Source organism: Myotis daubentonii, chromosome 1 (genome assembly GCF_963259705.1).
Source record: "Myotis daubentonii chromosome 1, mMyoDau2.1, whole genome shotgun sequence".
Taxonomy (NCBI): domain Eukaryota; kingdom Metazoa; phylum Chordata; class Mammalia; order Chiroptera; family Vespertilionidae; genus Myotis; species Myotis daubentonii.
The window spans coordinates 233,575,510-233,598,822 of NC_081840.1; the positions used below are offsets into that span (position 1 = coordinate 233,575,510).

The 23,313-nt window shown below is 63.7% G+C and overlaps 1 protein-coding gene across 4 annotated transcripts; it reads right to left on the bottom strand.

Annotated features, from left to right (window-relative positions):
• Positions 1 to 23,271, bottom strand: MAEA (macrophage erythroblast attacher, E3 ubiquitin ligase). 4 transcript variants are annotated; one of them, XM_059677787.1, is made up of 10 exons: positions 20,008 to 20,155; positions 9,498 to 9,680; positions 7,408 to 7,611; positions 6,271 to 6,393; positions 5,610 to 5,723; positions 3,220 to 3,296; positions 2,792 to 2,900; positions 1,451 to 1,584; positions 744 to 939; positions 1 to 630 (listed from the first exon to the last, which is right to left on the bottom strand). In XM_059677787.1, the coding sequence occupies exons 1-10, from the start codon at positions 20,074 to 20,076 to the stop codon at positions 535 to 537; spliced, it is 1,305 nt and encodes a 434-aa protein (XP_059533770.1). In that variant the 5' UTR covers positions 20,077 to 20,155; the 3' UTR covers positions 1 to 534. The 4 variants fall into 4 exon arrangements, 3 of the variants coding, with proteins under 3 accessions (XP_059533770.1, XP_059533780.1, XP_059533787.1); XM_059677797.1 differs by lacking the exon at positions 5,610 to 5,723; XM_059677804.1 differs by lacking the exons at positions 5,610 to 5,723; positions 6,271 to 6,393.
• Positions 23,272 to 23,313: the final 42 nt, after the last annotated feature.

The following is a 23,313-nucleotide window of genomic DNA, read 5'->3' on the forward strand; positions in this document are numbered from 1 at the left end:
AACGAGAAATAGAAACCCTTTTATTGACATGGTTACACGGACAGTTTATTAGCTAAGCAACATCCACATGCAACTGAGCACTAAGCACAAACCTACGGACAGCGGCGTCGGCTTCTCGGCTCCCTGGATCCCAAGTCGTCGTGGTCACTCAGCCGGACGTTCGTCTGTGACAACAGCGTGGGGAGCCGAGGGCCACCACCACGCAGGCCCCACGGGGGCACAGCCACGCCAGCGAGACGAGAGCGTCCACGTGAGGCGCCACCACGCAGGACACGCCTGCTCCCAGGCCGGTCACGAGCAACAGGGAGGACACTGTTTCCGAAACGTCCTCGGGTCTCCCTGGTGTCCAGTGGGTCTCGAGTCTCTGGAAGGTGCCGGTCCTCCCCGGACGCATCAGCTCGACTCCCGTTACCAAGTCCTACGATCAAGTGTGGCTCCCAGTACAGGCTGCCCCTCCTTCCTCTGCTCCTAAGCGTCTGCCGTTGCTCACGGATCTTTGGTCGCAAGAAACAGGCACCGCGAGGCAGGCGCCGCCTACATGATGTACACCTTCTCGGCCTGGGAGAAGTGGAAGACCTCTTTGGTTCTCGGGCAGACGACCTTGTCGTCTTGACGGATGGAGAGCAGAGACTGCGAGATAAGACGGACGCATGAGGACAGAGCAGTGGCCCCAGGCACCGAGCCGCCCCGTCACCAGCGACTTCCTGCGGGAGGCGCCCCGCCCGCCCCGCGGCCCGGCTCACGTTGTAGCCGTAGACGTAGCCGTTGGGCAGCATCATGGGCGGGTTGTTCTCGTTCATCACGTCGCCCGAGATCTTGCAGACCAGGCGGGAGTTGGCGCAGTGGGCCATGGGCAGGGGCTGCGCCAGCTTGTTCAGGGAGCGGCTGCACACGGGGCAGTCGGGGCTGCGGGAGCTGCCGTCCTCCTTGTAGCACTGCCTGCGCGGGTTAAGGAAGGCTCCGGGGACGGCCCGCTGCAGGCAGGCCCAGGCTGGAAGCAGAGTTCTCCGAGGCAGAGACCTGGGCTCAGCGGGAACGCAGCCAGAGGCCGAGGGACCCAGAGGCCAGAGCCCACCGGGAGCGGGGGACCCGCATCCCAGGGAGCCCACGGCCTCACGGCGGGAGCACGTGCACAGCCCAGGACGGCCACCTGTCCCCACAGGCTGGGCCTGCCCACCGTGCCAGCGTCAGATGACGAGCAAGAGGCACATGGCCCTGATGGGGTCCTGGAGGGGACCCCCCAGTGCACTCAGGGACCCACAGACCAGCACGGGGTCTGGGTCAGCTGTTTGGCCACAGGAAGGCTCCGCTCTGGGGAGCATGGCCACCGGGACAGCAGACACCGCAGGACCTGGAACCCACCGGAAAGCTATTCTAAATGGCCCAGTCCCAGCTGCCAGAGGACACGGGCCGCGAGGCGCAGGGCTGCCGACACAGCCCAGAAGGATACGGCGTCTTTATGGCCGAGAGGCCGGCCTGCAGGGTGAGGGTGAACACAGAGTTGTTCCCCAGCTGGTGCAGCCGGTAGTTGTCATACCGGAACTGCTGGATCAGCATCCTCCACCGGGCAGGGTCCAGCAGGTCCTGGAAGGGAAGGCGGAGCTGGGCCACCGGCCGGCCCTCCAGCCCACGGGCGCTCAGAGGGTGGGGTCCCACGGCCTCGGGACAGACAGGTCTCCATGAGCAAGTCTGAGCCTCCTGCTGGGCACCGAGTGAACAGAAACTCCTCCTCCCAGGAAATAAGGCTCAGCCTGGCCCACGTCTGCCCCTACAACGGTTGAGTTCACGCTCAAAGGCGTGTGTTTGCGCGTGTGTGTGTGGGAGGCACACAGATGAAAAGGGAAATCCCTGCCATCAGCCTGGAAGATGCAACCAGCCCCCTGCCAGCCCTCAGCCAGGTGCGCGGCACCCCAAGCCCAGCGGCCACCACGCCGCCCTCCCTGCTCTCATCCCAGCACAGTGGTGGAGCCCGCGGCCAGGCCTGCGCTGGAGGGCAGCTCTGTGCCTCCTCTCGGCCCTCATCCTGCCTCTCGTGTGGCCCTCACACTCCCAGGACTCCCTGCCAGGGCCAGGCAGCTGCACACGGCACACGCCGGGTCCTCCAAACGCCCCCCCTCCCCCCAGGACACTCCGCAGCCTCAGCTCTATGCTTCCTGTGCTGGAAGCTGCCCGTTTCCTGAGCCACGGTTCTCCCGTGTGCCGTGGGAAGTGCCACAAGGCCCCGCAGGGAGGAAGGCCCAGGCCCCCGACTGGACGCCTGCTCCCAGGGCAGGTCGGCCTTTCTGGCCTACACACTTCCCCCGGAGCAGGGGCGGTGCCGTGGTCCAGCCCGCGGGTGGGCTCACCACCCAGGAGCTCCAGGACCCAGGACTAACTGGGAATTCAGTCGGGGAAGCTTCCAATGCCCTGCAGAGGGGTGGGGCCCGTCAGAGGCCGCCTGGCACCTGGGTGTGGCCCCGCCTGGGATGGGAGAGGCTGCAGGGGAAGCCCTGGGCGCAGCAGCTTCAAGGCCTGACAGCAGGGCTGGTTCAGGCCAAGGGAGGAAGTCACTTGGGTCCCAGGGCACAGGCAGGTCCTCAGGTCCATGTGGCGAGGCAGGGCGGGAGGAGGTGGGCCGTGGGGAGGGGCTCAGAGCTCGCGGCCCCTTCCTGACAAGCAGCGCCCACACCCACCCACCCCCCCGCCCCCAGCCTCCAGGACGGAGAGGACCCTGGGCGGCTGCACAGCACAGGAGCCGCTCTGGACTCTGGACGGGGACAGGAGGCGGGAAGGGCGCGCGGGGCGCGGGTACCTTGTAGGGGGAGATGTGTGTGTCCGGCGGGAAGGCCAGCATGCCCATGACCTGCCGCACCTCGTCCAGCTGGCTGCCCTCGGCCTGGCTGAAGTGCTTCCGGGCGTGTCTACAAGACAACGGGTCACTCTCCTCAGGCTGGTCCCGCCTTTCAGAGCGTGAGCTCCGTCTACACTCGGTGCCCGGCCGGCGTCTGCGGGAAGCGAGCTCGCCAGCGCCCGGCCCCACCGAGGGACCGGGACGGGGACAGCGTGAGATGCGCCGGGTGGAGTCCCACACAGACACCGGCCGAGCCCTTCCCGTGACCCTGGTCTACACAAACCCGACCCCCAAGGACCTGCATGGCACCCGGACCCGGGTGACAGGACGGTCAGCCCTCCCGTGCGTGACTGCCCATCCGGACCCCGTGCGCCCATCTCGCTGCGCACCTCACGGCGTCCAGTCTCTTGTTCTGCCGGATGAGCTCAATGAACTCCTGAATCCTGAGGCTGAACTCCAGGCAGCTCTGAGGGCAAAGACAAGACAAAGGCTCACCCGGTGGCACCATGGAGCCCTGCTGCCCGGCCAACCCCAGACCAGCTCGATGCTGTGCACACAGTGCCCGGGGCAGGCCTGCCGCCCGGCCCCGCCCACCGGCCCCAGCCCACGGCTCCAGGGTCTGCAGGTCAGGGCCCAGCCTCCCCTGGCGCAGCCTCGGCAAAGCATGGTGGAGCAGCACTGCCACCCATGGCCCAGGCCCTCAGGGACAGCTGGGTGGCCCCCACAGGTGTGACCAAGGTGAGAAGCTGCCAGGGTCACGGCAAGGCTGCTGGGCTGTGGGGGACACAGCGTCCTGGGCGAGGCAGGTGCCCACATGGGGACAGCTCCCTCTCTGCACCTCCGAGTCACAGAATCAAAGCCACACCCACCCTGACCTGCCAGGCTGTCCCACACCAGGGCTGCTGGGGGAGGGGGGGCGGACGGAGGGGGGAGGGAGGCCAGCCCTGTGCTGAAGCCCCAACCCCTGGCACCTGGCAGGAGGAGGCCGGAAGGTGGCATCTTACATGAACAGGGGGGTGAGCAGGTGCAGGGGCCGCAGGGGGGTGGGGGTGGGGAGGGACCCAGACACCCGGGGAGGCTGGCCTAGGCAGAGGGGCCAGGCCAGGACTGGACAGAGCCGGCAGAGTGGTGAGGGAGTCAGGAGCCCCAGACTGGCCGAGGCTGGCTGCGTGCCTGACAGGTGCCAGCCCACAAGCTACACACAAAATTCTGGGGGCACGAGCACCAGGTAGAGTCCCACACGGCGACTCCGGAGACAGTTCTGGGAAATTCTGGGGCACCAGCAGCAGGGTCCTGGTACAGACACCCAAACGCTCTGTCGAGATCTCAGTGCCCTCCAGCCCTGTGGGTGGGGAGGGAGCAAGACGACTCTGCAACCTAAGGTGACAGGCTGGGCGGCTTCACAGAGCAGTCACTCCCTGTGCCGTCTCCACGCCATTTCAGAGAACTGTGTCCCAACCAGCAGCGAGTCGTGTGGACCGACAGGAGGCAAGGCCTAGGGCTCCCCCCTCATCCTCGAGTCCCCAACACCCAGACCCAGGAGGCCTGACTGGAGACTGCCCACAGCAGTGAGGTCAGTCCTCCCACGCGGCCGAATCTGTTTACCGCTCACGCGTGCTTCTCCCGCCCGAGCCCCCTGGCTGCAGGCAGCCCCAGCTCAGCACTCAGCCCCATCCCTGTGCCTCGGACCACGTGGCACAGCATGGACGTGCCGCCCAGACCCTGGGGCCAGCAGGCAAAGACGCAGAGAGCCACTTACCTGGTGCCCACACGCCCACTGCACAGCAGGCTCCCTGCTCTCCCTTCCCCCTCCGCCCGGGGCGGGCCTTCCCCACACCTGACCCGCCTGGTGAGCAGGTACGTGTGCTGAGTGGCTGGGTCCCGTGGGGAGAGAACGGCCTGCCTCCCAGCCTCTCAGGGCTGGAGCCCAGGAGGCCCCGCGGACAGGGGCTGTGGTGACACCAGGGCAGCTCGCGCAGGACACGCTCTCGCTCTCGGGGCTCTGCTCCCAGGCTCCCTTTCAAACACAGCAGCTCCTGCCCCGCCTCTTCTCACACAATGGTGATGGGGGCCCAGGACTGGGGGCTCTCTGTGCCAATCCCCCCGAGACCTGCCCCATTGGTCAGACCCGCGGACGTGTCAGGCGAGGACCGGCTGCAGGCCGCTCACGGGCGACTGTGTCACAGAAGCACCGTGGCTGGGTGATCGAGAGCACTGACCACGGGCCACGCCTGGACTGCTGGGCTTCCAGACACGCATCACGGGCTCTGCGCACACGGCCCCAAGTGTCTGGAGACCCCAGTCAGCTCACCAGGCACGAACCTGGCATCTCCGACTACGTGACACTCGAGCCTCCGAGCTCCTTCCCTCCTCCGGGCTCCTGACTGACCTGAGACCCCGCTGGCCCTGGTGTGACCCTCCCGGCCTGTGTGCACACACAGGCGCACGCGCAGAGGCAGTCGGGGCCCTGATCTGTCCAGTCGATGCCCATGAGCGTGCTGCCAGGGCGTGAGGGCGTCTCCCAAGCACACTGTGTGTGACTGCTCTTCCACGTGCACCGGCCGCCGGGCTCAGCCTGGCCCGCTCGCCCACACTGGCTGCGAGGCCCGTCTGAGAGCACCGAGGGGCGCCCTCGCCCAGCAGCCGTGGGTCTGGGAGGCAAGGGGCTCGCAGGGACAACCTGCCCAGACGGAAGCCCATTTCCTTCCGACCCGGTTCCCGCTCTGCGGGCAGCACGGCTGTGGGGCAGGCGGGGGCGGGGCGGGCGGGGGTTACGTACCAATTCTGGCTTTCCTTTTATGGTTTCCATACCAAGATCCTCACTCTCCTTAGGGGAGCCACTGGCCACTCTACTTTTCCGTCCCGGCTTCGCGTCATGCTCGCCCTGGCGGCCCTGAGTGGCAGAGAGTGTCACCCTGGCTGTCACCACGTGCACACGACAAGCTCACACGGGAGGGGAGGCGCTCGGGTTAGCACACGGAAGACAGACTTCTAACGGAGGCGGAGGGTTAACAGGCACACGTTCCTGCAGCCCGCGTGGGAGCGCCTTCCGTAAGCAGGTCCGACCCGCGGCTGCAGGTGCCGTTTCGAAGCTGCTGCTGGGTCTCAGATGAAGCTGCGCTCACGAACTTCCCGGCCCGGAACTCTGCCCCCGGCAGGCGGACACCCGCCTCCCTGCAGGCCCCTGCGATGCAGGCGGGCGGGATGGGGATCCAGCCCCCGGGGCGCCCGTGCTGCTTCCACGTGGCCGCCACTGGCTCCCTCAGAGCTTCATGCTTAGGGTATCGGTCCAAACCCCAGTGCAGAAGGGGGTGCGCCCCCCGAAATTCCAAAACCCCGCACCAAACCCCGCGGCCCCGCAGGTGCCCAGGACTAAACTCCCAACCAGCAGGTGCAGGCTGCACCGCCTCAGCCCCGCCCGCCCTCCGGGGCCCAAGCACCTTCATCTTGCGCAGCCGGGACTTGTTGTCGTGGCACCAGGCCAGGCAGGCGGCCGTCTCGCGCCTCTCCAGCGCCTCCTCCACCTCCTTGGCCGTCAGGAACATCTCGATGTTCACCAGGTCCTGGGGAGGGGGGGGGGGGGGCAGCGGCGCTCGCTCAGAGCACAGAGCCCGGCACCCAGACCCCGGCCAGCAGACTTCCGGGACCCTCTCCCAGGCCCACACCAGCCCGGCCAGGACCCCTGATGGCGCACAGGCACCTTGCCGGCCGCTCCCAGGGGCGCGCAGGGGTCTGCCCAGGGCAGGGCTGGGCCACAGGGGAGCCCCCCACCCAGCAGGCCCTTTGACACGGAAGGACCTGCGGCTGGCCCACCCTTCACAAGAAGCCGGAAAACCCCAGCAGCCCATCCCCTCACTCTGCTGTTCCCCTCAGGCCTTAAACAGGAGGTTTTCTGAAAGGGGTGACCAGAGGGGGTGGGTGGGTGGGGCTGCGGCGGCGGTTCCGGGAGAGGCCAGCAGCGCGAGGCGGCAGGACCGGCACCAGGCCAGGCAGAGGGCTCCTGGGCACAGGCCGTGCACCCAGGCCCGGACGTCAGACAGGCCCCTGGAGGGAACGGACACTTGGCGGTAAGTGTCCCTCCACCGGGGTGGGCTGCGGGATGTCCGACAGGAAGGCCCTGGGCTCGGAGCGCCGCTGGTCCTGACGGGACCCGGGCCCGGGCCACGTCCCCACGGGCGAGGCGCTGTCGGGGCTGAAGCGTGGGAGGCAGGGGGTGCTGGTGGGCGGTGTCCTGCTGAGGGGACAGGGGCCCCTGAGGTGGTGCACCCAGGACACGCGGCCGAAGACACTGCTCTCCAGAGTTCAAAATGTGGCCGTTTAGCTGAGTGGGTCATGGGCAGCGCCTTGGGGCTTGGGCCTGGACAGGACAGGACAGGCAGGCACGCGCCCTGCTCTGCACCTGTCCCACCGGCGCCACTGGAGAGGCCGATGGACAGGGAGCCCCGCCCTGGAAAAAGGCCCCACCAGCGAGGGCAGCGCGCGGGGCGGGGGGTGGGGGTGGGGGGGGAGCCGTGTGCGCTCATCAGGTCGGGCCCTCGGGTTCAGGGCGGGGCGCAGGGTCCGCCCAGGACGCCCACCTCGATGCCGCTCTGCCGCGCCAGCTTCACCGCCGTGTTGTAGTAGCCGCAGCGCAGCAGGTGCTCCACCATCATGCGGTCCATGCGCTTCCGCTTCCACAGGCTGGCGGCCGCCGGCTGGTCGCTGCTGTGCTCCTTGAGGTGCTCGATCCTGCGCTTGCACAGCTTGGCGCTCTCGTCCTCGGCCTGGATGGACTCCACCGCCTGCGACAGGGGCGGGGTGCTCAGCGCCAAGGCCAGCGGCCCGCGGGCGCACCGCCGCCCCACCCGTGGCGCCCCTCCCGCGGTGCGCTGGTGCCGGTGCTGCCCTCACTCCCCGTGGACCGCACCTCTGTTGGCTGCTGGCTTAGGGATTCTGCAGCTACGCTGCCACGCACATGTAACCAGACCTCCTGTCATTACAAACTCTCCTCCTTAAAGTCAGTTTTGTTCACAGGAACACAGCTGCCCTGCAATGTCCTGGCCTAGGCGTCCGCACAGCCCGCCCACCGCAAAGTGTGACGGGTGTGGACAGCCCGGGCGAGGCCGGGCACTGCCTTCCCACAGGCGCCTCTCCCGCTGCTTTTAAGGTTTGTCTCAGGGTCCCACTGCTTCGTTTACCGCTTAGGGCAGCGGTTCTCAACCTGGGGGTCGAGACCCCTTTGGGGGTCAAACGGCCCTTTCACAGGGGTCGCCTAAGACCATCGGAAAACACATACATAATTACATATTGTTTTTGTGATCAATCACTGTGCTTTCATGATGTTCAATGTGTAACAATGAAAATACATCCTGCATATCAGATATTTACGTTACGATTCATAACGGTAGCAAAGTTACAGTTAGGAAGTAGCAACGAAAATAACTTTATGGCTGGGGATCCCCACAACGTGAGGAGCTGTGTTAAAGGGCCGCGGCGTTGGGAAGGTTGAGAACCGCTGGCTGAGGGTACGGATGGTGCTCCTGCTCTAGCTCTCCGCCGGCCCGGCAACGACCCGTCTGCCCGCCCGCTGCTTCCAGGCCTTTGCACCCCTGCGCTGCTCGCGAGGCTCCCGAGGCTCCCGGCCCGCCTCCCGGCTCACTAGCTCTCACTGTGGCTGTCTGACGCACAAACGCTCAAACGTGTCATAAGCAAACATGAGTTTTTCATGTCATTTGTTTTTTCATTTCTTGAAGTTTTATTTGGTTCTTTTGAAACTGAATCACGTGGTCTATTTCAAGCTGCTCTTTAGTCCTTAAACACAGTAAACCAGGGTCTCTGACCGCTGATGGGTCTGAAGTCTGTGCAGCCCTCGCTGCACTGTCTTCCGCCTGTCCATGGTGCCCCGGGGGCCTGTCCGCGGCACCCCGTGCCTGTCCTGCCTGTCCATGGTGCCCCGGGGGCCTGTCTGCGGCACCCCATGCCTGTCCTGCCTGTCCATGGTGCCCCGGGGGCCTGTCTGCGGCACCCCATGCCTGTCCTGCCTGTCCGTGGTGCCCCGGGGGTCCGTCCTGCCTTGTCCATGGTGCCCCGGGGGCCTGTACAGCACCTGGAGGATGAGACGCACACCTCACACCTCAGAACTGCGTTTACTCTGCCTGGCGCCCCTGCCAGGACAGCTGTGCCAGGTGGAAGGGCTGCAACGCCTTGTTGGGGGCGTCCACTCCTGGGTACCCTCCAGAGGGGCAGTGCTCAGGGCCCCGGGTCACTGTCTGCCTCCCGCACATGCAGGGTGGCCAGCACAGCCCCCTCCCCTCGGGCCCCTGTCCTCCTGGGAACCCTTCCTTTCAGGAGGACTCTGATACTTTAAAGTATCACAATCTTTGGGTTGTCTCAGTGGGCATATCAGTGCCAACACCCCACCTGCCATTCCCAGAAACAAAACCCCCACGCGCTGTTCTAGGTGAAATTCTAAATACATCACCCGGCTCCCGTCGGCCTGCCCTGGGGGCTTGGGCACTGTGGAGTCAGGACGCCCGGACCCCAGGAAGAAGAAGGGACTGGAGGCCGGCCTGAGGCTCTGAGTGCAGGCGGCAGGGAGGGCCGCCGGTCAGCACAGCCGCCCGCCTCGGGCCAGGACCCCCAGCCCTCTCCGGGCAGCGTGGGCGGGCGGGCCCGGCCCAGGACCGACCTTCCTCTTGAGGACGCTGAGCTTCTCCACCACGCCATCCAGAAGGCTGACCACGGAGTCCACGGCAGGGCAGCTGCTCAGGGTCTTCTCCAGCTCGGCCACCACCATGGTGACGTGGCTTGTCTCACGGTCGATGTTCTTCTGAGCAGCTCGGAAGCGTTTGTTCAGTGTTTCGTAAGGCACCTGGCGGAGAGAGGGTGCTGAGACCACCAGTGCCACGGGCACCTCCTTAGGGTTCTGGTTCTGACCCTGAGACCCGAAAGGAGTGACAGACACACGAATGGAGGGAGGGTCCCTTGGGTTCCGGGACGCAGAGACCAACGCAAAAAAGCAAACGGCCCCGGCCGGGTGGCTCGGTTGGTGGGAGTGGCATCCTGTTGCCAAAAGGCTGCCGGTTCAACCCTCAGTCGAGGTGCATATGGGAGGCGCCCGATTAATCTTTCTTCCGCTCTCTCTAATTCAATAAACCGTGTCCTTGGGTGAGGATAAAAACAATCTAAAAAGCAAACCGTCTCCAAACCCAGAGAGCCGACAAAAACGGGAGATGCCACGGCCAGCTTCACAGCAGGGCCTGGATGTCCAAAAAGGAAGAGGAGACGCGTGGTTCCAGTGCCAGGCCTGCGATTTACACCCTACGGTCAGAGTCAAATTGAACTGTTTACCGGGTGATGAAAGAAACCACTCGGGACCTGGTGCATGTCGGGGTGTAGGCACCCCACTGCTGCACAGAATCGCAGGTGGGCCTGAGGCCCAGTGTCCACAGATACAGCGCTGGCTCACCTGGGGTCACGGCACCATCACGCTCCTACAGCTGCAAACACTCCACCTCAGCGCCCTGCTCTGGGCTGAGCGAGCCCCTACACCTCCACTCACTCACCTCCACGTGGCCCTGACCGTACTTCCTGCCCCACCCTCCCACGCAAGGACTGGCCGGCACTGGCCTTCTGTGCGCTCCCCAGGGTTCCTTCAGGCTCCACCTTTGGCCACCCCACCCTCCCCACAGTCTGGCCAGAGCCCAGGACCTTGGGTGTGTCCAAGGTCAGGGGTGTGGCTGGCCCCGCCCCCGCAGGAGCTCCTGGAGTCGGCCTCCCTGGGCTGGGCGGCTGCTGAGCCACGTGGCGGCGGCTCCTGCCAGCTGCTCCTCAGCCTCCGCCCAGGGCACCCAGCCCAGCCGCTGCTGCCCTCCCACAGCCGCCCTGCGGTTTGGTCCCACAGCTCCTTCCCAAAGGGCTTTTGCCAAATGAAAAAAATGGAATTTCAGAGGCGCTGAGGATCCGACCACAGCAAACGGTCGCTGAGAGCGAGGGGAGGGAGGGCAGTCCAGGCGCTCAGGACGCCGGGGTCAGCACCCACCAACCCGGGAGGAAGATGACTCGGAGGAAGGCCTCAGCCCAGCAAAAACACAGTCAACGAGGTAACGCCACGGGGCAATGAACAGCAGTGAAGGAAGAGACCGATGAAAGACACCGTCGGCTAAAAGAAATGTCGTTGGCCTGACAGGGAAACATCCTGCCTCAGTAAACTGGATAACATGGCTAGAAGTGAAACAGACTTTGGAGGAATTCAAACTGGAAGTAAATAAAAATGTATCCCTAAGAGCACAGGCAACACAATCAAAAGTAGCCAATGGGACCCCTCGAACTGAAACTGAAACAGGAGGCCGAGAGGGAAGCAGCCCAGACTACGCAGAGAACTCCTACAGCGCAACAAAACCCCGCAACAAAACCCCGGCAAGTCCTCCACAGACACTTCAGTCCCAGGCAACATGCACGTGAGAGGCGCTCAGTGTCACTCCAGGGAGGGGCGTGGAATCCAGAGACCAGTTCAGGCCACTAGGACGGCCCCAACACAGAACCTAGTGCTGGCGGGACGCGCCCGGACCCTGCAGACTGTGGGGGGGCGGTGAGGTGCAGCCGCTGGGGAAACTCGGCATGACCAGCACCCCCACCTGCAGGGACAGAAAAGGGAACAGGGCGCCAACCCAGCCTCAGAGCAAAGATCCTGTTTCCAACCGGGTGTTGGTCTCACTGTGGATGGGACACCGGGGCACCAAGGCCGACTGGATTCACGGGAAGCATTCCCGGTGAGTGCCCGGCGCGGTCCACACGGGGCTGTCGGAGGGTCCACGGTGCCCTCAGCGAGGCCTCTGCAGCCCCTGCACGAGCGCTGAGAAGGGGAGAGCGATGGACGAAGGGCTCAAGAAGAGGTGGTCTGGCCTGGCCGGTGGCTCAGTGGTTAGAGTGCTGGCCCTCGGACCGAAGGGTCTTGGGTTTGATTCCCAGTCAAGGGCATGTACCTGGGCTGCAGGTTCGCTCCCGCCCCCAGTCGGGGCATGTGCAGGAGGCAACCAGTCAGTATGTCTCTCACGGCGATGTTTTCTCCCCACCTCCTCCTTCCCTTCCACTATCTGAAAAAAGCAATGGAAAACCATTCTCTGGTGCGGATCAACAGCAACAGAAAAGACTACACGTTCTACACACAGTGGCTGTCGTTCGGCCTTAACAGGCAGACACCCTGCCAGGGGTGCAACGCGAGGAACCTGGAGAACAGGGCGCTAACCAGCCAAGCCCTGGAGCCAGCCCGCGTCCACCAAGTCCTAGAGCTACTCACGTCCAGACGGAAAGGGAGATGGTGGGTGCTGGGCTGCTGAGGGTTGGGGAGCTGTTGTTCAGTGTTGCCATGGGCCCAGGATGCCCCCATAATTCCAGTTGAAATCCTAGCCCCGACAAGATGGGGCCTCTGGGAGGCGGTAAGTCACGAGGGTGCAGCCTCATAAATGGATGAGTGCCCTTAGCAGGGTCCCTAGGGCGCTCACTCTCCGCCCAGCCGGCCGTCTGCAGCTGGAAGTGGCCTCCCAGAGCCAACCACGCTGCACCCCCACCTGGACTTCCAGCCCCCAAACTGTGACCTGTCTCTGGTAGTGGCTGCAGCCTGCGCCGCTCACACCACTGTTTTGGCTATTCTGGGTCCCTTGCATTTCCCTAAGAATTTCAGGATTGGCTTGTCAATTTCTGCAAAAGAACCAGCTACAATTTTCTTATGGCTTGTGCTGAATCTGTAGATCAATTTGAAAAGTATTGCTACTTTGAGTGTAAGTCTTATTCCTAAATAGTTCGTTCTCGGTTTCCTTTCTGATTTCCATCTCTCAGGCACAGAAACGTCTCACGTGCGGCCTCTGAATCCTGCTTGTTGGTTCTGGTAGGTGTGGGTTCCTGGGAATCTTCCCCATAAGAGCAGTTCGCCTGCAGATAGCTTTGTGGTTCCTTTTCGACCTGACCAGACCCTCAGGGCGTGGCAGAGCAGTGGCGAGGGGGACCCCCGTCGGTGCCTGATCTCAGGGAGTCGTGGTGCCGAGTGTGGGTGTTCACAGACCCCCTGGCCAGGCTGAGGAAGCTCCCGTCATCGGAAGGTGAATTCCGCGAGTCCGTCGGCCCGTGGAGCCAGCCGTGCATTCCCGTGGTGAACCGGCCGGACCCGATGTCCTCGCACGGTGCTGACGACGACTGGCACCTGTCTCTCCTCTCGTGGGGTAACGGCCGCCGGGGCCTGAGCTGCCCGTCTGCTCTGGTGACGGGGAGACTGACTTCACGGGACAGGCTGGGAACCACCTGCCTGTCTCAGGACCCACACCAACCCCCTGGGCACCGCCAGCATCCACCGGAGCCCCGGTCCTGCTTCTCCTCGGGCAGAGCCTCCTGGGAATCTCTACGCTACAGGCCTGTTCAGTCATCACTGTTTAACCTACAAAATAGCAATTTATACGATTCAACTCAACACATTCCCGTGCGTGCCTGTGTCCAACTCCACAAGAGAGGGCTTGGATCTTTCTCCCAATTGCAATCAGCTCTTTAAGGTTCCTATTTGGTGGGTTTTTACAGTTTGTTATTTGCTTTAAATTCTGATTTTATCTCACCAGCTAAACCAGTGACTTAAGTCTGTCTGACCGAGATCTGCGCGGCTTTTCCTTGGTAACTGGTTGCGTTTCAGCCTTGAAGACCATGGGCTCTCTCCAGCCAGTGAGCTGTTCTCCAGCCCCTGCCCGCCCCCCCCCACATGGCTCAAGAAGCAGCCCTCCTGTCTTCGTACCGAAGCGGGTCCTGGCAAATGCGCGGCCAACACCTGTGCTCCCACCAGCCGCACGCCCCTCCCTTGTCTGCAGTGTTCGCTGTGGCTTTCGGACAGTATTTGCTGACAAAGACACGCATTTCACTTGTCGTCACAGGTCTTCAGCCATTTCTACCAGCACAGGAAGGAAGGATTTCCCCAAAGGCATGAGGCCTTTTATCTTTCACGACTGAGGAACCTCAGAAGAGGTTTCGAACATTTATCACAAAGCCGCAAACATCTCCGAAGGTGCTGGTGTGGGCCCGCAGGCAGGACGCACCCCGAGCCCTGGAGGGCGGCCTGTTCCGGTGTGTGCTGCCCCAAGCTGACCTTCCCACGCAGGCACACCCCACAGCAGCGGTTCAAACCCCGTGTTAAACAGGCTTCTGGCCAGTCTCCGCGGGGAGTGATGAGACCAGTGCAGAAGGCGGAGCGGTCAGCACTGCGCCCTCCCCTCGGCTCGTGCAGTCGTCCCAGCACCGCCCGCTGGTCACCTCAGAGTCTGGCTGTGCGGCGGGTCCGTTTCCAGAAAGGGCACCGAAGTAAAACACCAGCTGCGTCTCCGAGTCAGCGGGCCTGCCCAGCAGCATGGCGCCCACCACTGCCGCCGCGGGCAGGGCCAGGCCGCCCTCCGGCAGCCCCGCGCCCCAGCCAAATCCAACACAAGCCCCATGGGCACCCATGTCAGTGGCGTATGTAATACCAGCACAGCTGACGTCCTCACTTTTAAAAAGTGTTTATTGATTTGAGAGAGAGAGAGAGAGAGAGAGAGAGAGAGAGAGAAAGAAACATGGATGAGAGAGAACCTTTGATCAGCTGCCCCCTCGCGCCCCCTTCTGGGGATCACATCTGCAACCCAGGCACGTGCCCTGACCCGGACTCAAACTGGCGACCTCTGGGCACAGGACAAAGCCCAGGCAACCGAGACACCCCCGCCAGGCACTGCCTCCTTCTTATCTGCTGTTGTTTGTTTGCTTTGGGGGGGATTGATCCTCAAATGAGGATATATTTCCCACTGCTTTTCAGAGTGGGAGGGAGGGGGAGAGAGAAACAGCGATGTGAGAGACATCGACTGCTGCCTCCTGCACCCGCCCCCACCAGGGTGGGGAGCAAACCCGCAGCCTAGGTTCGTGCCCTGGAAGGGGAACCACACCTGCGGTGCACGGACCGGTGCTCTAACCACTGACCCACCGACCAGGGCTGCTTCTCAGATAAAAAATATAAATGGAAGGCAGCCACTTTCTAGCAAGGTTGTTACTGTAGCACTTCCCACCCCACTCTGGTGTCCAGCAGGGCTTCTTATAAATGAGGAATTCCTGATCAGCGCACCAAGGCAGGGGGTGCCGGCACTGCTGCCATGAGTCTGTTCAGACAAACAGGCAGCCTTCTTCCAGGCGCTGGGGAAGCCGCGCCCGCGCCGGCGAGGTCTGCACCGTGAGGGCCGCGCTTTGTGCATTGACCATGGGCCCGTTACCGTGCTGACCTTAGTCACCGTCAGCACTTCCCAGCTAGTTGGCTTGTGTCTAACGGGCATGTACACATACGCTGTCTCATCTGTCCTAACAGTGACATTTGCTTCTGTTTTGATTCTTACTGCTTTGGACAGAATTGCCCAAGTAATATTGAACAGTCTATTTTTTAACTGGAGAATTATTCCTTCTCTGCCCTCCTCCCCAGAGCTTATAAGCCCACGGTTAGAAACACACAAAGCGGCAAAGACAAGGAGGTGGTGGGTTTTCCAGTTTAAACCCCGTGACCTCTGGGAGGGGGCACCCGGGGGAAGGACTCTGGGCAAAGCAAGCAGGTGCCCCGGCTGCTTCTGCAGGGCAGCCTCGGTGGCACAGAATCTCCCAGAGACAGGACGGAGGGCCGAGAGGACCAGCAGCTGGAGAACAGGGTTCAGGAGGGGCCATCGGAGCTGTCCGGGGGGAACTGAGGCAGCGGGAGAACCAAGTGCTGCAGCAGCAGCAAGAAGGTGTGGGCCCAGCACAAGCTGACAGGGACGGGCAGTTCGCCCGCCAGGCGAGGAGGCTGTGCGCTGAGAGTGGAGGCGGAGGCGGCGGCCGAGGCCACCTGGAGCCCGTGGGCCGCAGGCAGGACGGGCGGCCAGACCATCGCACAGCTGGTGCTTTTCTCCAGGCTGAGAGTCACCGTCAAACTACTCAGGGAGGTCACTTTCCAATCTTATTGTTCAGAGTCTCACCTATGTCCCCTTCCTCCTCCCACTGGCCTAGCCCAGGGGTGGGCAAACCTTTTGACTCGAGGGCCACAATCGGTTCTTAAACTGGACTGGAGGGCGGAACAAAAGCATGGATGGAGCGTTTGTGTGAACTGATATACATTCAAAGTAAACATCATTACATAAAAGGGTACGGTCTTTTTTTAGTTTTATTCATTTCTACAGCCCACGGCTGTATCTAGCCCGTCCTGCCTGCCCGTGTTTGTTGTTTGCTATTCGTAGGCAGTCATTGAAACAGTACATCGTTCTTTTTTTCACGAGTTTTCAAAATCACGGTCTCCGCAGTTGCACCGACACACCCACCAGCCCCCACCGGCCTTCACGGCAGGTCAGCCCCCAGCCCTGCTCCGCCCAATGCCCCTCGCGGGGAAGCTCCGGGGCTCTCGCAAGGGCCCGCTCTGCTCTGGGGCTACCGTCCTCCTGGCTGCGTCCTGTTCCTGCTGACCGGCTGGCCTGCAGCTGGCACCGCGGGGCCGGGCACTCTGTGTGGCTTCGGGAACGCTCTACGACCCTCCACGGGGCTGAGTGCCAACGGGGTAGGATCTGCCAAGGCGGCAACACAGCCACCACGTCCTCCCAAAACACGAGCCCACGGCCGGCCACCCCACAGGCTCCCAGCCCTCCCGCCACCTGGTTGATAAAGGCTCTGAAACGCACTGTCCCTGCGTTCGGGGCCTCCCTCCCACCACCGGGAGCCGCACCAGAACAGGGACTCCCTTTCCTTTTTCTTTCCCACACTCCAGCACCCCACAGGCCTGCGCTCAGAGGCCCCCGAGAGCCGCGGAGGAGCGCGGCCTGCGCCGGGAGCCCAGCCTGCACCCCCTGCCTCCCTGTCCCGCACTGGGAGACAGAGGCACCGACAAGCAGGGCCCGTCCGGGCGTGTTAGGAGGAGCACAGGAGAGCAGAGCCCTGGAGCCAGGTGACCACCCGTGGGGGCCAGCACCGACTCCAGCCGAGCCGGCCGGCACGAGTGGGCATCAGAAACCCCTTCTTTCCTGACGTGACTCGTTCGAGAATAAGAGCTCTTTACACACAGCCGCCTGCAGTCCCAGGAAGGCCCCGGCTCGCTCAGGGCAGACCCGGTGGTCAAACCTCCAGCCAAAGGCGAGGACGGTGAGAGGGAAAGGCCGGCAGCCGCAGGCTCAGCTTTCCCTGCGGGTCTCGGAGGACGAGGCAGGGAGTCATGCTGGCAGGGAGGAGCCCAGCGCTGGGCAGGTCTGACAGGCTGCAGGTAGGAGAGGAAGGGAGTTTGATTCAGGGGCCGTGGACCGGAGAGCAGCAGTAGCAACGTAGGGCGACCACCGTTGAGGGAGGGACGCCTGACTTTGTAAGTAAAAAAGCCTCCTGGAGCCCTGACCGGTTTGGCTCAGTGGCTAGAGCGTCGGCTTGTGGACTGAAGGGTCCCAGGTTCGATTCTGGTCAAGGGCATGTACCTGGGTTGCGGGCACATCCCCAGTAGGGGGTGTGCAGGAGGCAGCTGATCGATGTTTCTCTCTCATCGATGTTTCTAACTCTCTATCCCTCTCCCTTCCTCTCTGTAAAAAAAAAAAAAAAAAAAAAAAATCAATAAAATATATTTTAAAAAAAGCCTCCTGGAGAGAGGAGTGAAGACCCAGCCGAGGCCACCACCCAGGACCCCGCACACCCACCCCCGTTTGTCTCTTATGTCCACACTTCTTGCTCACCGGTGTTTCTCCGACTGGAGACCACATATCCCCCAAATACAGCCATGACCAAGTCTGGAAAACTGCCTGAGGGTCACAATTTTAGGCACGTACCTGTCCCCCAAATTCTCTGTGACGAGTACAAACCCAGGCTTTGGAACTGTCGGGCAGACTTGGTCAAAAGACTGTCACCGGTTAAAAGCACAATTTACACGTTCTGGCAGAGAAGTCCTACAGACCCACACTCCCAGCCTGCGCCTGTGAGAGGGGCACGGGGGTGGGACTGAGCTGGGCTGCTGAGATGGGGCTCCAGGTGAGGACGGAGGTGGGCCCAGGTGAGACTGGAGGGGCCAGGCCCCAGAGCCAGGTGGCCTGGAGACTACCTGGGCTGTGTGGACACCCAGTTTGGATAATAATAAAGGTCTCTAAAGTACTGACTGATTGACTGCAACTATCTGAAAGGGAAAATAAAATATACCAGAACATTAATAGGATGATTAGCAGAATGAACTGGAGAATAAACATTAGTTACTTTTGTAATCAGAAAAAAACTATCAAAAATAAAATTAGTTCAAGACGCTGGGCTAGGCACCCAAGCTCCTGCCCTCTCTGTCCACGGAGGCCCGAGGGGCATGACCTACACCGGACACCCAAGGGCCCTCCAGGGTAAGAACACAGCCAGGGCCAGAGCATGAGGCTGCGTCCCCCACCCCAACCCTCCTGGGAGCACAAACCAGTTCCCTGAAGCCAGACCAGGTCCGTGGTTCTCACATCCGGCCAGGTCTGGAGACCTTCGAGGCCACACTACTGGCATCTGGTGGGGGGAAGCCGGACATCCCACAGCCCCCACAACAAAGAAGCATCCGGCCCAAAAGTCCGCAGTGGTAGAGGCCGTGCCACCCACCGCAGGACCGGGGCCAGCGAGGACAGGTGCGCAGGGCAGGGCAGCAGCACCTCACCACAGCCTTTTCTCTTCCTGGTACCCAGGAGCCCCAGGCCTTGGGCTGTGACAAACCTGCCCCAGCTGCCAGCGTGAGGACTCCCACCCCTCCGCCTGCGGGACACGCGCCCGGGGAGCAGAGCAGCGCAGCGGACCATCCAGGACGCAGCCCTCTGCCCCCCTCCTCCTTCCCTGACCCTGTGCCCGGGCCTGGACCCTGCAGGGCTGCACAGCCCGGCTGGGCCATCGGCTCTGCCCACGTCCCGCTAAGTCCCTGGTAACAAACATCCAAATCGAGGACCCCGCTTCCCAGGGAAACGTCCTCATCCGCTAGGAACCAGTCCTTCTAGAAGGTCAGCTCCGCAGGGACACGTGTCCACAGAACAGGAACGACCACACGGGCCTCAGCACGCAGGGCCCGCGGTGGCGCAGGGTCTCTAGCGCAAAAGCCCTGCTTTCAAACCTCTCAAAAGTCCAGCTCCCAGACACGCCGGCGTCCTCACCCGGTGACGGCGCACCGTTCCCGGCGGAGGCTGCCGAGCAGCCGCGAGTAGGCCGTGAGGCCCCGGACGGAGAAGCCTTTGGTCCTGTCTGCTGCTCTCACGTCCCCCGGCCGGACCCACACGGCCACGGGCGCGGACCTGCGAGCCCCGGCCACCGCTCAAATGACCACGTGACGGGGGCGAGGACACAGCCAGCAGGTGCAGCCACTGACGCGGGGCCTCCGGGAGCCGCACGCTGACACCTGCACCGACAGGGTCCCCGCCCGCCCGCCCGCCCGCCCGCCCGCCCGCCCGCAGGTTACAGAAGAGCAGGGCCCAGCGCAGCAGCGGCCGGCGCGGAGGTCCCCCGCGTCACGCTCGGGGGACGGCGGAGCTCACAGGACCGGCCTGGGCGGGAGGCAACGCGAAGAGCCTGCGGCCTCCCCGCCAGTGGTGACCACGGGGCAGGCCCACCCGCCACCGGGGGGGGGGGGCAGGGAAGGAATCAGAGCCGCTGCGCTCCCCAAGGCGGTGACCTTGACCTCGGGGAGCCCGTTCCCGGGGCGTCCGCTCCTTCCCGGCACCGGCCTCCCGCGGGGATGCGACGGGCCGAGCGGCCACCCAAGGTCACCGCCCGCGGCCGGCGGCCGGGGCTGTATTTCAGGTTTGGTGCCGCCCTAGAGCTGCGGGCTCTGCTCGCACCTCCCCTCGTCGGAGGCCGGAAGCCGGCACACGCCGCCTCGGACCGCGCCGGGGCAGCCGGCGCCGCGACCCCCGCACCTCCCGGCCCCACCCGGCCCGCCGCCCCGGCCGTCAGAGCGCCGCTCGGGCCGGTTCCGACGCCGGGGCCCCACGGCGGCCTCGGAGGGCGAAGCCGGCGGCGGGCTGACCCGCTCCCCGCCCGCCTCGGGCCCTCGCAGGCCGGACGGGACGGCCGCCCCGCACGCCAACCTGCGAAGCCGCCCCGCCGCCGAGAGCCCGACGCCCTCGGACCTCGCAGACCCTGGGAAGCCGGAGCCCGCACACCCCGCCGCCCCGGGGAGCCCGGCCCCAGGCCCGCCCCGCGGCCCGCAGACCCACCTTGAGGGTCGGGTACTCCTGCACCTTCAGGGTCATGGAGAGCTGGGCGGCCGACTCCTGCACCGCCATCTTGCGTCGGCCAAAACATTAGCGGGCGGAGGGGAAGCGCCGCGCGGCACGCCGGGTACTGACGTTGCGGGGCGGGGCGGGGCCGGGGGGCGGGGCAGCGCGGCCGCACCAATCGTGTCCGCCCACCGGCCCGGCGGCGGAAGAAGGCGCGGCCGCGGCGTGCGCGCCGAGAGGCGTCAGGCCCGACCAATCACCGCCGGCCTACCTTTCGCTCAGCCAATCAGCGGGGAGGCCAGTTGGGCGGTTCTCTCCTTGAACTAGGGGCGGGGCGGGATGGCCTCTTGGCCCCGGGTTGCTCGCGACCGTGGGGCCGCCCGCAGCACCTGGGGGTGGAGAGCGATGGGAACGGGGTCGCTGGGGCTGGGCCCATGGGGGGCGCGGCAGTGGGGGCCGTGGTGCGGGGTCGACCGCGGAACAGCCCTTAGAGCAGCGGTTCTCAACCTGTGGGTCGGGACGGGTCGAACGACCCTTTCACAGGGGTCGCCTAAGACCATCGGAGAACACGTATATAATTACATATTGTTTTTGTGATTAATCACTATGCTTTCATTATGTTCAATGTGTAACAATGAAAATACATCCTGCATATCAGATATTTACCTTACGATTCATAACAGTAGCAAAGTTACAGTTAGGAAGTAGCAACGAAAATAACTTTATGGTTGGGGGTCACCACAACGTGAGGAACTGTGTTAAAGGGTCGCAGCGTTAGGAAGGTTGAGAACCGCTGCCTTAGAGGCTGGGGCCCCTCCAGGCGTGACCCCTCCGGTCAGTGACTCGCCAGGAAGCGGCCCTTGGAGTCGGTGCCCCCGGCGGCCCCGGTCCCAACCCCCCGCCCCCCACCTGTCTGCAGGCCGGGGCCGCATGTCAGCGACTGAGCCCCATTTCCAGGTTAACAGCTGCTGGAGTCGCACGTGCAACCCCAGGTTTCCTACTGGAAGAGAAAAGGGGGGGAAGCAGCTCCCAAAGCGGAAATAAGGAGTTCATGCCCAGGACGGGGTGGGTGTGCTCTGGTAGAGAGACCCGCACTGAGTCCGCTCTCGGGGCTTTTTTATCCTTTTCTGCGGCGAGAATCTTGGGGTTTCGGCAGCTTCCCAGGTGCACGTTCAATGTTGAGGCCTCAAAATGAGCAATGGGGGCGCGCAGGCGGGGCGCCCAGCCAGGCCTGGGACGGGGCAGGAGGAGCTGGAGCTCGCAACCCTCCCCTCGGGCACCGCGGGCATTTATACCCCCTGGCTTCACAGCGCCTCCTTTGACGTCACCCTGCGCCCCAGCCCATTGTGGGGGGCTCTCCCGGCCCCTTGCCCACCCTCCCACCCGCGCCTGCCTTGCCCCCTGCGGCGCCAGGCCCCTTCTACCCGGACCCGGAGCCTCCACGTCCTGGGGGCAACCACGGAGTGCGAAACCCGAGAGCTGGCGGTGCTGGCGGTGCAGGCGTCCGCCACGTGGGCGGGTCCTTGCCCCGAGGTTTCCATGGTGATCGCGGCCCGGGCCTGAGGCTGCCGCGCTTCTCCCATCTGATGGCCTAGACCTCGGAGAAAGATGGTCAGGGCTGGCAGGCTGCAGGTGGCCTGGGGCCAGGACAGAGGAGGCGGCACTGCAGGCAGGGGAGAGCCATCGTTCGGAGGGGAGAGCCCGGGGACAGCACCCACCGCCCTCCTGCCCAGCGCCCTTGTCCCCACCCTTCAGGAAAATGTCAGTCTCGCTCGCCGCTGGGCTGCTGTGTCCCTTTCGAAGATGACGCCTTCGTCCCCAGAGACAATCCATTCTATACCTGGACTTGGGGTCCTGGACCTGCTGTTGAAAACATGGTTGGTCTTTCCCAGCACCCATTTCCCTCTAAACGGGTGACGCTAAATCGCGCAGGTACCGGTCGGTGTCAGCTGTCCTGGCCTCCGCGTGCAGTGGGCTCAGGCAGAGGCAGTGCCAGGGAACGCCCGCTGCCGGGCCATTTATCACGGTCCTCCCTTTCCTCTTGGCTGGGCCTGGCTCGGGGCGGGAGGGCACTGGACCCTGTTCCAGCCAATAGAGCCTGAGGGGGTGCCTGCTGAGGAGGCAGGTGGGTTCCCGGGTGCCGGGTTTTTCACTGAGAAAAGGCAGATGGCAGGGACCCGTGATTGCTCTTTGCCTCTGACCTGCGAGGGTGACCTTGTGATGTTAGGATCTGGAGCAGCAAAAGTGCGACCTTGAGAAGTAAAGAGAGCCCCAGGGGAACCGGTGCCAAGGTGGTCTCGCTGACCGGACGGGTGATCCTCGGGGAGCCTCCTGGCTCCGGACAGACGGCTCCTTGGGAGACGATCATCGCCTGGCGTTCTGGTGCACGAAGCGGAAGGCGCCCTAGCGGACCCATTCCTTCCCCAGCGACGTCTGGGCCACCTTCTCGCTTCCAGGGTTTGCAGTTCTCCTGCCGAGACACAGGCCACGGACAAAGCCGCGCCTCCCTTCCTCTGTGCCCTCCTGTCCTGCGCCTCACTTCCCGCAGGGGCGGGCGCTAAAATAGTGGGTGATGAGGGGATGGGCTTTCTGCTTCCAGTGGAGTCGGGAGGGTCCCCAGGGTGTGCAGGGTGGGAACAGGGGCCGGGGGTGTGTGCTGTGGCAGCTCAGGAGGGGTCCCCCCACCTCGGGCTGCCGTGGCCCCATTTCCTGCCAACTCAATGTAATGACATTTTCCCTCGTAAATGCCTAGCGTGTCGGCGAGGGGTTCGGGTGTGTCCTGCGGGAGGAGGCAGTTGGCCACCTGCTGCTGTGGAGACGGTTCTCCGTCCTGTAGGCCCTGCCCGTCCCCTGGGGGGTGACGCCGCCAGCATCAGGGCTCCAGTCCTGGGGGCAACCCTGGCTCCCCTCCGCATTCTTTGTGGCCCAGAGGGAGCGACATGGGGGTCTCAACATACGTGTAGCCCCTCCTGGAGGGGCGCCCGTCCCTTCTGCAGTATCCTGGTCACCCTGGTCACCGAGTGGCCGAGACAGTGGGGTGTGAGTGCGGGGTGGGGTCATCGGGGCTGCCCCCCCCCCCCCCGCCTTTTCAGAGCACCAGCTTTTGGCTTTGTTAATCCTGTCTAGCGTGGGCTTTTCTTTCTAAAATATATTTTTACTTATTTCAGAGAGGAAGGGAGAGGGAGAGGGAAACATCAGTGAGAGAGAATCATGGGTCGGCCGCCTCCTGCTCTCCCCACACTGGGGATGGAGCCGCAACCCGGCCTGTCGGACCGGGAATCGAACCCTGACCTCCTGGGTCAC